The sequence below is a fragment of the Hyperolius riggenbachi genome, chromosome 8 (genome assembly GCF_040937935.1).
Source record: "Hyperolius riggenbachi isolate aHypRig1 chromosome 8, aHypRig1.pri, whole genome shotgun sequence".
Lineage (NCBI taxonomy): Eukaryota > Metazoa > Chordata > Amphibia > Anura > Hyperoliidae > Hyperolius > Hyperolius riggenbachi.
In genome coordinates, this window is record NC_090653.1 from 81,753,341 (window position 1) to 81,766,884 (window position 13,544).

A 13,544-nucleotide genomic window follows, 5' to 3' on the forward strand; every position below is an offset into this window, starting at 1 on the left:
GAACATGGCAAAAAGTAGAAGGTGTTAAAATAGTTGGTGGAGAAGCCTAGAACTCATCCCTGTTGCTGTCTCTATGCGCTGCCATTGCGTTCCAGCTCTTATATTCTTCCTCATGAACGAGGAAGAACATGAGAGCTGGAACATGATGTGAAGCGCAGTGCACAGAGGCGGACACAATTGTGAGTTACACCCCCTGCCGCGGTACACATCAGTTTAAATTTGAGTTCTGATCCTAAAGCATTTAGAATGCTTCCGATTGATCATCTTTAAGTTATGACCCTGCCTCTGTGGGACAGAGCCGTTTTGGAGATACAAAGCGCAAAGAAGGTCACCTGCAGTGATCAAACAAAGTATAATAAGGGCGCAAAGTACAATAGTCCCGCTGCAACCAATCAAAATCAGGAATCACTTTTCAGAGACATGCATATGCTCATCGAAAATCTGATTGCTGGATTTTAGCAACTGCTCTGTTCTGTAGACATTTTAAAGTGAACCTCCGGACTAAAAATCTACTCAGCGGAACTGAAAAGGCTTGGTGTTTCTTTACGTTTCACAGCATCAGAACTTTGTTTTTCTTACCAAAGCATCATTTTAGCTGCATTTTTTACATTGGGCAAACACTGACTAAATAATTTATACATAATTATTGTAAAAATGAAGCACTTTTTTATTACATTATTTTCACTGGAGTTCCTCTTTAATGTGCTGTTGCTTCCTACTAAAGAAAACAGGCAACAAGCAGAAATGCTGACCAGATACAAGACCCCCAGTTACAATTTAGTTTCTCTCACTGGAGAAACAGACCAGTACCTGCTAATCCAGTCACCAATATAATTAGAGATGGTGAATAGATAACATTTGAGCAATGGGAGCAGCTTAGAGGCATAAAGAGGAGGAGCACAATTTATACCTAATCTAAAGTCGCATATTGAATGCAATTTTTTTCACCCACCAGAATGAACCTTATCCTGCAGATGACACTGCAAGGCTCCAATGGCATACAGATGTGTTACGAGGAAGAACAAAAAATGCCAGTGCTGGAAACCAGAGTAGATTATGCGGGTGGGGTAAGGAGGGGAACAATGGATTAATCTGCCTTTTGTCCCTTCAATATCTGGCATGCCTGATAAATAAGCAACCTCAGTGCTAGATTCCTCCTACATTTGGATAGGAGCCCCATAGCCGTCTCTGATTGGTTTCCCCCATCACCTATTTTTCCCATTATTTCGGCTGAGATCTCACCAGCCTACGCTATAGCTGAACAACCACTGCATGGAGTGCCATGGCTTGCTGTTCTGTAGAGGACTATACTCAGGGCCAGATTTACCATAAGGCACATGCCCACAGGGGCTCGATGATGGAAAGGCGGCTCACTCCCCTCCCCTAGTCCATCCTTCCCTATGCAGAGTCCTGAGCAAAGCATAAATGAGTGCGTCCTCAACCGGCTCTCATTCCACTGGCGAGATCTCCCTTCAGTCAGGGGAAATTTAATATTGAGGTTACTCTGGCTTCCTAATACTAAGGGACACCTATGATGGGCAAGGGAAGTAAGAGAGAAGTGACAGCTGGGCCAGCCAACACACTTGCAATGCCATTCGGCAGGGGTTTGTAGCCAGGCCACTCACATCCCCAGTGGGGTTAATCGCAAGACTCTGAAGACTGCTGTGATTAGGTGATTTCTCTTCACCTGCTTAGTTATGAAGAGTAATCAATAAAGATTTAATTATGTTGTTATAACCTCTGGCCTCGTCCATCAGGGAGCTGTCAAATATTATTGTGTCTGTGCGGGATCTGGTGAGGGCAGAATGGCAGCAGGAACAGCCCAGTATTACAGCTATGGACAGGCTGCCATGTTACTCAATACACCATTAATATTCATGGCAATTCTCCATACATCTATATACAGGACTGCCCCCATAGGAGAGGCAGTTACAGGCAGCTCTAGAAACACTGATCTCATTTACTCTGGCCGTAGTTAGCCAATGTCACATGTCATGGGTCACTACCTGCGCAGGTGGCGGGGGGGGGGTCATATATTACATATATACTGTAGTTATTAGTGCCATTTGACTGTTAAAACAATAAAGTTTTACATTTCAAAATTGTTCAGTACAGAGCTGGATCATCCCAAAGGCAAACCTAGGCAGTTGCCTAGGGTCTGAATAGAATCTAGGGGCCTGGTGGATGCTAGTCGCGTAATTATCCTTTGTGGTGGATTGCTAAACAATGTAGTAACGCAGCTGTACACATGCTAGATAGTTGGTGCAGAATAATCACCATGGCTAAGAAGATGTAGTCAAGGCCGTATTGATACTTTTTGTGCCCCTGGGCCAATTTTCTTTTGGCTTCTTGTAGGTGTAGCAGCTCCCCTCCCAACCCACGTGCAGCAGCCACTCTCTCATGCTCACCTCCCTTGGATAGCAGGTTCTCTCTTCCATGTGTAGCTCCACATTTGCAGCCTTCTCATTCATGTGCAGCAACCTCTCTTCCATGCCCTCCCCCCCCCCCCTCGAGTGTTTGTGGCTTTTCCAGACACCCAGGCACAGTGGCGTAACTACAATTCATGCCCCCCCCCATGAAACTTTGATGAAGCCCCCCAATGTTCACCCCCCCCCCTCCCTTGCCTCCTGTGGTACCTTCCTGGCTTTGGCCTTTATGGCCCACCTCACAAAGATCATAAAACACAAGTGTGGCCATCATCTTCACACCCATAACAAGTGAACTATGGCCCCCTGTATTGGAGAAAGAGAAGGTTAGTAGTTGCTCCCCCCCCCCCACACAGCTCTGGACTGCTCTCCTCTAGTAACACCCCCTACAGGCTTGGATAGTGTCTCAGTGTTCTTTTAGACCATAGCTTACTCTTTGAGACCTTCAAAGTCAGACAAAAGTGTCCTAATTCCAAACTTTCAAAACTTCCTGCTATATTTCCACAACTTGCATGGGCAGATGGATACAGGTGTACCATAGACCAGGGTAAGAAATGTCCGTGGAAAGCATGCAAGGAAGATGACTGAGCAGCTGCAGGGCCGGCCCTAGACTTTTTGCCGCCTGAGGCAAAATTAGAAAAAATTGCCGCCCCCCGTGTGGGGGGAGGGGGGGTGCCGAGCTGGAGCGGTAGCGGGCAGAAAGGGGGTATTGCGCCTAGCGGCGGGGAGGGGGGTCGGAACCCCCCTCCCTCGCCTGGGTCTCCCGATCTGCGCTCCTCCTCCAGCGTTACGTACGAGCCTGCATATGATGAAGATTTAAAGAGGCAACGGGCGGGGGAATCACTCACCTCTTCCACGTTCCATCGTGCGCTCCACTGACATCACTTCCTGCAAGGCCGTCCACTTACAATATAGTGGGCGGCGTTGCCGAAAGTGACGTCAGTGGAGCACGTGATGGAACGCGGAAGAGGTGAGTGATTCCCCCGCCCGTTGCCTCTTCATCATATGCAGGCTCGTACGTAACGCTGGAGGAGGAGCGCAGATCAGGGGACCCAGGCGAGGGAGGGGGGGGTCCGACCCCCCTCCCCGCCGCTAGGCCCAATACCCCCTTTCTGCCCGCTACCCCTCCAGCTCGGCGGGCGGCCCCCAGCGTCTATGGACAGGCGGGTGCCGCCCCCCCAGATCTGCCGCCTGAGGCAAATGTTTCACCCCGCCTCATGAGTGGGCCGGCCCTGAGCAGCTGGAGGAGAAGACAGTGCCTCCTGCGTGCTACTACAATGACTCTCCCTAGCAGTTTACACCTGCTTTGAATCAGGATGATACCTGCTAGGTGCAAATTTGACAAAATTCCAAGAAGCATAGTTAATGCAGAATGTGTGAGTGACGGCGCGGTGGGTGGGCGTTGGCGCATGGTCTGAGCACTCCCCGGGTAAGCAGGACTTTGATCTTTTATGTCTTCTCCTGTCGCTCCCTCATACCTGATCATTAGCTGCAGGGTTCTCCCCAGGCTCTTTTAGCCAGGTGCTCCACCCAGCTAATTTTGATGAGAGAAAAAAATTCTGAGGAGAACACGGAGCTGGTTTGTAGTATTTCACATAGAAAAGCATTTGTATAGTGCTGGATTGACTTAGATATACTGTAGTCTCTTTAGGACACATAGGCCTCAATTCACTAAGCTTATCTCCTGTCTTTAATAACGTTTCTAGTGTTAGCACCATGGTGATAAGGCATGTAGTATTCAGGAAACATTTCACCTCAGGCAAACCTAAAGTTAACTCTTCTGTCTAAGTTAACTCTTCAATCATTAAGTTAACTCTTCAATCCTTAAAATAACTCCAGAAGTTAAATACATTAATGCTGTTAATTAACTGTGTGTGAAAATAACTACGGAGGAGGTAATTTAACTGCAGAGGAGGTAACTTAACTACAGAGGAGGTAACTTAAGGAATGGAGAGATAAAATAACTCTCTCACTGTATGGAGGTAAGTTTTCTCTTGCCTTATCTCCAGCATGATCTTAGTGAATTGAGGCCATTATTGATTGCTCCATACCAGGGTCTGCTATCAGCTGGATTGTTATGTATTATTATTATTATTATTATATCTAACATTATTGCATTGCTGTCGCACTGTATGACACCTGCCACCCCTATTTTAATTGTTTTTAATGGGATACGTCTAATAAAATGTATACGATTTTTGACATGAATAAGGGCATGTGTTTTTGTTTGACAGTCATGGCTGTCTAGTCTAGTTTATTGAGCTAGTTTATTAAACAATTGTTTCTTTTAAGAAAAATCTAGTATGAGTACACGGTTTAGCAGACATGCTGACCCCAATTAATACTTTCTAATGGCAGGTTTCTGCTGATTCTTTCTTTGCCTACATGAAAGCGGCCATCTTGTTGCTTACATCAGCACTATGCACAGAAGAGGAAGAATTCACATAATTTTTAATCTGCTTCACTGTATATCAGCTGAGACTGTGACATAGACAGAGTGTCTTAACACTGATTTGTTTGTGCAAGAAATCTTTATTTCATCCTGTGGTGTTTTGTGTAAACATTAAGGGACCACATAAGCTAATTAGCTGTTTACATTTGCACAGAACTTGAACTAAAATTAATCTGGACTAATACAGCGACTGTATTATTTGAAAATGTATTTTTCTGGAACAAAGTGTTATTTAACCACTTGCCCTCCCCCGGCACGAGTATCTATGTCCCTGCAAAATCCCTCTTCATCTCACAGGGACGTAGATACTACGTTCCTTGCCACCGTGCACTCCAGCTTGCTCCTATGCTCGGTCTCGCCACCGATTCCCATTAATTGATCTAGGTCCCCGATGGGAATGATCACTGGCATCAATGTGATGCCTGTGTCATTCACAAAAGCCAATACTTCGTGTTTGCGTACTAATAGTACCCACAGGAAAGTTGCGCGAGGACGTCTTGTGGCCAAATAGTAAAATTACACCTACACAATTTTTTTTACAGTTCTACATGTACATTTAAAATTAATCCCTTACCTTACCTCCCACACTCCCCAAAAGTTACACAAATAAAAATGTTGTATATATATATATATATATATATATATATATATATACATACACACACGCGCACAATTAAAATAAAATACATAAATAATTACCTTAGGGACTGATTTTTTTTTAATAAGTATGTCAAGAGGGTATATTACTGTTGCTTTTTAAATTATGGGCTTGTAATTAGTGATGGACACAAAACTGAAAAGTGCACCTTTATTTCCAAATAAAATATTGGTGCCATACATTGTACTAGGGAAATATTTTAAATGTTGCAATAACCAGGCAAATGAAACATGTGGGTTTTAATTATGGTAGCATGTAAGTACCACCCAAAGAAAGTCTAATAGGTGGCAAAAAAACCCAAAAAAACAATGTGTAGATCATTTCAATGAGATAAGTACTAATAAAGTTATTGGCAGATGAATGGACGTGGCGTTGAAAGGTGAAAATTGCTCTGGTTTTTAGGGGGAAAAACCCTTGGAGGTGAAGTGGTTAAAATTATCCATACCCCTTCATAGAGTTAAAGAGGAACTCCAGTGAAAATAATGTAGTAAAAAAAAGTGCTTCATTTTTTACCATAATTATGTATAAATGATTTAGTCAGTGTTTGCTCATTGTAAAATCTTTCCTCTCCCAGATTTACATTCTGACATTTATTACATGGTGACATTTTTACTGTGGGCAGGTTATGTAGCTGCTCCTAGCTGTTTTGGCTGTTAGAGACAGCTGTAAACAGCTAATTCCTGTCTGTGAACAATGTTACATTGTGGCAGTTTGCCCAGGGTACCGCGGTACTCAGAGCTTCTTGTGGGAGGGGTTTCAGCACAAAATCAGTCATACAGCGCCCCCTGATGGTCTGTTTGTGAAAAGCAACATATTTCTCATGTAAAAGGGGGTATCAGCTACTGATTGGGATAAAGTTCAATTCTAGGTTGGAGTTTCTCTTTTAGTGAAGAAGACCTATTTACAAATTTTGAGATTTTGGCGCCTTGGTTTAGAAAAATGTACAAAAGCAGAGTTTCCCATTAAATATCAAATATATCAAACGCTTAAAATAAAATATTGTTCTTACCTTGTATTGTGCGTTTGAAGAAGGCTTTGCAGGCCTCGCAAGAAGCGACTCCATAATGATATCCTGATGCAGTGTCTCCACACACCAAGCAGAGTCGCCTGGGAACAGACCTCAGAACACACTGCATACTAGGCTCCTCCCCCACAGAGGGCGGACTATCCACAAACAGCTTTTCAGTGGTATCAGGGAATCCCAACAGTGCGGAGGGAGAGTCCAAACCCTGAGATTGTCCTCCTACAGACAGGCCATAACTGCTGCTTGTGTCCGACATTCCACCGGGACTGAAGTAGCCTCCTGTGTCCATCTGTAGTGTTGGGCTGGATGGCTCGGCTTTGACCTGAAGGTTCAGGTTGTGCGAAATTCCACAAAGAAACCTGAAAGACAACAAGAAGGACGTAAAGAAATCTGGACCTTCATCCCTTTTATTTGCACAATATAATAGAATGTATTTGCTAGAATACATTTAGAGGTGTCATTTTTTTGTACATTACAGGAACAAATTACCAATGTATCCTGTACCTCAGGCTCAAGATCAGCTTAATTATAAGACTCACTGCCCATGGCCTGCAGTTTCTTGCAAATTGTTTAAGGCATATTTTTCATGTGCAACAGCTAATCATCCAGGCCACCATTAGGGGGTGCTGTTGGAAGACACTAGACTTGCTTTATACTCTGCTGAATAAGTAGCTCGTCTCCCAAGAGTGCTCTTTTACTGGTGCCCAGGAAAGGCTGCTGTAAACCAAGAACATGCGCTAAACAAGCACAAAGAGGTTGTAAGTGAAGCAGGAGATTAGGCAGGTAGATATCTGTACAGTTTTGGAGAGGTAGTGAGCTTTAAGTCTCCATGCTTTATTCCAACATATTGTAAGGGTATCCCCATGTACTCAATCAAAATAAGAAATATGTTGTAGTGTTATAAATATATGGCAATGTTGGCAGATCTTTCTCAAAGGACACCTGAACTGAGAGGCAAATGAAGGTTGCTCTATTTCCTTTTAAACAACACTAGTTGCCTGGCTGTTCTGCTGATCCACTGCCATAGACTGAACAAGCATGCAGATCAGATGTTTCTGGATGAAGTCTGACTTAATCTAGTTGGACTTCAGTTGCAAGCTGCATGCTTGTTTCAGGGGTGGGATTCAGACACGCCAGCAGGATGCCAGGAAACTGGTATGGTTTAAATGAAATAAATATGGCAACCTCCATATTCCTCTCAGTTTAGGAGTGATTTGAACTCTTCTGCCAGTTTGCCAGTACTGGACTATAGTTTCTGGTCTATTGCCATATTAAGATTACCCTGTATTGGAACTTATCTCTCTGTCCCTGGTGATCGAGAAAGCAAAGATACAACAACAAAAAAGATGATAGTCATCTTATCCGGTGGTCTCCACCTCAAATGGGTGACAATGTTAATTCTGTGGATGCAGCAGGTAACAACAGTAGATCAGACATTGATCAAGCCAAAAATGGTCCATATCAGGCTCCTGTCATTCTACATCTATGATTACCTTTAGAGAGCAGTGCCAAGGCTATCTGAGACCTTAATACTTCCAGCAGACCCACCCTGATGAGCCTCTGCATGGAGAGGGAGGGAGAGATAACAGTGATAGGAGGGACAGAAGAGTCAGGGCCTATTATAAGAACTGACATGAAAGGAGAACCTGTCTCCTGCCTTCTTCACTTGACATCCTGATCAATACCGTTCGATAGCCTTTGAAAGAGATGCTTAACATGGATTCTGTCCATTTGGATGACACCCTCCAGAGAATCTGGGAGGTAGGGACAGGAACCTCCTCATCTCTCACAACATCACAGACTCCATTTTGTTTATCTGAATAGCCAGTATTGCATTCTTCTCCAGTGCTGCCTTCAGAGACCAAAGTGCTAGATAAACCTGAAGGGATTTTCTCATTAGTTCATTTCTGTATTCAAGATCATCTCTGCTGCAGTAAGTATAGAAACCCTCCTGCAACTATCAGACTTGGTCTTGGATAAAGTGCACCTGTAATGAGGCAGACCTTCCGAAAATGCTAGTTATTTAGCTGTAATGCTGGTTGTAAGGCTAAATTTCTTCTCATGTTTCATTTAAAATAGTACAACGACAACACAGCAAATGTTAAAACTGAAAAATATTGTTTGTTAAAAATAAATGTATGCTCATTTTGAATTTAATGGCAGCAACTTATTTCTATTGGGACAGAGGCATGTGTAAAACTATGCGGTAACAGCGGTATGATCTGATTTAGTAACTGAAGAGACCAATTGCTGTAGTTCTGAAGGTGAAATGTCTCATTCTTTCGCCAGGTAGGATTTCAGCTGCTCAACAGCTCAATTTCTCCTTAGTTATATTTTTGTTTTGTAATGTACTCAGTGTGTATGAACAACAATTAATTGTTTTGTGTGAATTTGCCACTCCCCACTCCCCTCAGCACCTCCTTCTGGGCCCTCCATAGGATGAGCACAGCTTCTCTTGCTTTTCTGTGGGTATGGACTGCAGGCAAGCCAGTTTACCATCCTGACTCATTTACTATGGACTCATGCTGTTGTAATACGTGCAGTATGCAGTCTGGCATTAAGTTCATAAAATAAGCAAGACCTAATATGGAAAATACATCATCTGGATGGCAGCACACATTGCTCCAAAAGCTGGAAAAAGCATTCAGCACTAATGCTGCCTTTCCAGGTGTGCAAGCTAAACATGCCATGTCCACTAATGCAGTATTTCTCATTATTTTATTATGAACTGAACTTCTTTTGAAAGTTTGTACTTACCAAGTACCCCTTAACACAGGTATATTTAATTTGGTGTGATAGCTTATATAGGAATATTTTCCAAAACTCTAAATTTCTTATACTTAATTAACATCAAGCCAGACTACCCCCAGGACTCATCCAGAAGTATGCCCTGGGGTACACGTACCACTGGTTGGGAACATAGGCACTAATGCACCTCCATACCACTACTTAATATGACTTTTTAACTGGGTGCTGATAAGATGCCAGATGGTCCTTCTCTTGGGCCCATAGGATGTGTTGTCCATCATTTCCAAAGAGCATTTCACATTTGTATTTGTCCGACAACTGGACTGTTTTCCACTTCACACTATTCATCTTAAATAATATCTGGCCCAGTGAAGGTGGGGATGTACCTGGATGGTATTTATACATGGTTTCTACTTTTATGGTAGAGATGTCACTTGCTTTTGTGAATGTAGTGATGAACTATATTCACACAGTACTGAGGGGTGTAGGCGCCCAAAATGTATTAAACAATTAAAACCAATAGAAAAAAGAAGAGGTGGTAGTTGGCTTACCACTGCTGTAGAATAGTAGCCAATACAACTCAAAAGTAGTTTGAAAAGTTTATTGCATAGAAATCTGGTCAGACAACGAGTTTCTTGGACTTTACCCACTTCCTCAGGTGAATAATACCTAAATGATGTGCAGTACGGCTTCTATTGAAACAATATGAGTGCCTTTGAGGCTGAATAACACAGCATGGAGGAAGCCCCTCCTTCAGTCTTCAGAACAGGGCAGGTCAGCGCTAACTGATACGTTGGAATAACAGCACTGCACGATGTAAGCCATGCACTCAGATTGCCGCCCGATATGGCATAACAATCAATCGCTCTCTGATTGGAATCTGATCAGAGAGGATTTGATTCCTATCACACACAACACATAGATTTCCTGCTGAATTCTATTGAAAAACTGATAAAATAGAAGTGGTGTACTGCTCAATGCAGTGTAACGCTATGGCCCACCAATCATTCCCAGCTTTTGACCCGACCATATTGAACAGAAATTTTCCATCCTATCTGATTGATGGTTTCAATCAAATGTTGGCCAAAATCAATAGAAATTTCTATCGTATGGACATCTGATCAAATCTGCCGTGAATCAAACTGAAAAATCAGTAACTGTGTGGCTACCTAAACTACATCTCAGTGCTGCACAGCTCCTCACAGATTTGATAGGAGGTATTTTTATAGGCTTGTATACACAAATGCACATATACGTAACTATATGAAATGGTAATATTTTTCTATTTGTCTAGAGTTCCTCTTTAAACAGAAACAATATGGGCTTTCAGTTGGGTTTATGCAGCCATCACTGGAATGTTTTAATAGTTTAAAACGTTGACAATGCTAGCTAGAAACTAAATGCAGAGTCATATCTCTGGTATTTACATAAGAATATTGTTGGGCTGCAGTCTTCTGCCCCCTTGTCTGCTTTCATACATTGGTGAACATCATAAATATGACAAAACATACAGTGTATAACATGTATGGAAACAACGGGGGAGAGAGCAATGCCATTATGAACCCCGCCCCCTGCCTGATATCACCTGAAAAGGATCACCAAAAACCCTCTGGTTTCATTGTAAAAGGGACATCCTAGGCTCAGCAGGTCACCACTAACCAGACACTCTGGCCTGGTTAGTAATGGTTTAGTATTGCATGATCAACTCATTATTCTGCATTATTACATAATGTGATATGACAGCAGCCTATGACTGTCTGCAAGTCTCTGCACCTAAGGCCAAGTTAACTGCCTTAAAGGGACTCAGAGCACCTCTCATGGGTATGCCTAGAGACTCCGGCCAGTACTGTAAAGTACTTAAAGATGCATACATTTCTGTAGCTTGTGCCCTCCTCTTTCATTTGATGCCTGAATCACCATTCTACACCAAATATCTTTCGTTTGATTGGTACATAACATAAAATGAATAACAGTATAGATTCCTTTTAAATAACCCCGATAAGTGAGTTTTGTTTACAAAATTTTTGAAAACCAAAAGGGGTGTTGTTGCCACGAATTCCTGCTTTTTAGGTACCCTTCCACACGCCGTACAGGAGGAGAAGCCACTGTGACTCATCATTGTGCTGCTGATCTGCACATTCCGGTCAGTAGCTCCTGCCCTGTCTATCTAGTGTGCCCAGGAGAAAACTCAGTACAACAAGACAAAATTACAAATATTTTTGTAGGCAAAATCTCACTTGTACTATATTTCTCCATTGCATTTAGCAGTTACAATGTCTTTCCCTATTTAAAATGTTAAGAACTATTACTGGTGAGTGCATCGCTGTATTTTTCCTTCAAAATGTTGGCACCCATGTATATTTCGCCTGCCTCCTCTACAAGATTTTCACATTAATTTTCCAGCTTGTGCTACAAGCATAAAAGGGAGGAATCTCTTATGGTTGCTACAATACAGACGTCTGTTCAGTTTTCTATAAGCAGCACTCAGTATTTCACAATTTCACTCAAGTCCTAATTGTCTCTCCTATAATATCAATTTACCTACCATCGATATCTACAGGGTACAGTGATAGCGGAACCAATAGTGGAATCTATGCACAAATAAAATAAAATAATGATATAAAAAACAAAATAATTAGAAAAAACATTGTCTAAAAAAATCCTATTTTTAGTAATTACTGTGTCGTTATTTTTATAGTGCCATGGTGTCAGGTGTCATTTTGGGAAACATAATACACAAGGGTCCAGAATATACTGTAGGTAAAATAAATACATAAACCTGTCAAAGACCCATCCACATAGTTATTTTCTATCCTACACCCCTAGCCTACACCTCTATTACTGTGGTTGTCCTTGGCAGGTTTTGGTGCTCTATGTCAATTGTTATGTATAGTGCTTGGGGGCCCAATGTAAAACCCGTACTGGGGCCAAGGGCTCCTAAGCTACACCATAGCTACCAACTGTCCCTCTTTTGGAGGGACAGTCCCTTTTTGGGAGCCCTGTCCCTCTTTCCTCCTCATTTGTCCCTCTTTCAGGACTTTGTCCCTCTTTCTATGTAAATATATATATTTATCTACTAAAAATGTGTTTGATTGACTCTAAACTTTATTCCCATCCTTTAAATTTACTTATTACTAATTTTAAAATGTTAATATGAAGGAAAATGAACCAGGATAGAAAGGACCAGTGAGGTTTGAATTATAAAACAACATATTTTTCTTATGAAATATTTATGGTATGCGTGACCAGGGGTGTGATGGGGGAGTGATCAGGGGTGTGGCAGGGGCGTGGCTTAAGTGTTCCTCTTTCTCATCTTAAAAAGTTGGGAGGTATGAGCTACGCTACTGCCCACAACCTAGCATGGCCCTGTACTACTCTGCAGAGGTCAAACCCAGTGATTAAACAGGGTGTGGCTAACTTTTTATTGCTGGGTCATTCAATACTAGAAAAAAAAAAGGCATAAAAAAATATTTTTATTGTTTGCCAATTAGTAATAAAACTGCATCCCTTCTTCAGGTTTACAAAGTTTGAGGTTTATCCACTTTCTGGTATATCTTGGGAAATAATTGAAATTCACCTAAAGTTCATAAGTACTATAAATTGTTTCACTGCTATTCCAAGCTACTCCCTCGGTTGAAAGCGGTGGATGAAATTACTCAGCATTAATGTTTGTATTGGATATTCCGATTCCAGGCAGATTCCTCCCCCCCCCCCCCTGTTATATGTATCGGTAGTTGTGTCACTGCTTGTCCTGATTGTACACCTTGTTGAACTGCTCATGTATCTGCTCGCAATTGTTGTAGGTTTTGCACTTTGTACAGCACTACGGAATATGTTGATGCTCTATAAAAAAAAGAATAACTAATATATTCATTCCAACAAAGCAATGGCTTGTACATCTAGTTTAATTACATTTTTCTTTAACAGTTTTAAATGATTTTTTGCTTACATTACTTTTAACAATTAAGTACAGTACATGTTAGGTTTATAATGATTTAACACAGGGACATTGTCCTTTACAATAAACAGACTAAAATCCAAATGTATGAGAATAGTGTTGAATGGTACATAAAAATAATCCTATATACAGTATGTAATATTAATTAATCAATTCTGTAGCAAGACTTCTTTTTAGCTTTTAATAGACTATTAGCGGCTTATCATTTTACCATTGCATTTAATACCATTAAGAATTGTATGTATTTATTGCATATATTACACTGGTTGGAAACTGCT

The 13,544-nt window shown here is 41.7% G+C and overlaps 1 protein-coding gene across 2 annotated transcripts in view; it reads right to left on the bottom strand.

Moving 5' to 3' along the window:
* LOC137528971 (estrogen-related receptor gamma-like) overlaps positions 1 to 13,544 on the bottom strand; it is an 84,653-nt gene that overhangs the window by 45,797 nt on the left and 25,312 nt on the right. For both annotated transcript variants that reach the window (XM_068250799.1, XM_068250798.1), the window contains exon 2: positions 6,546 to 6,919. In XM_068250799.1, the coding sequence (XP_068106900.1) occupies positions 6,546 to 6,919 (374 nt within the window). The remainder of the gene's footprint in view (positions 1 to 6,545; positions 6,920 to 13,544) is intronic.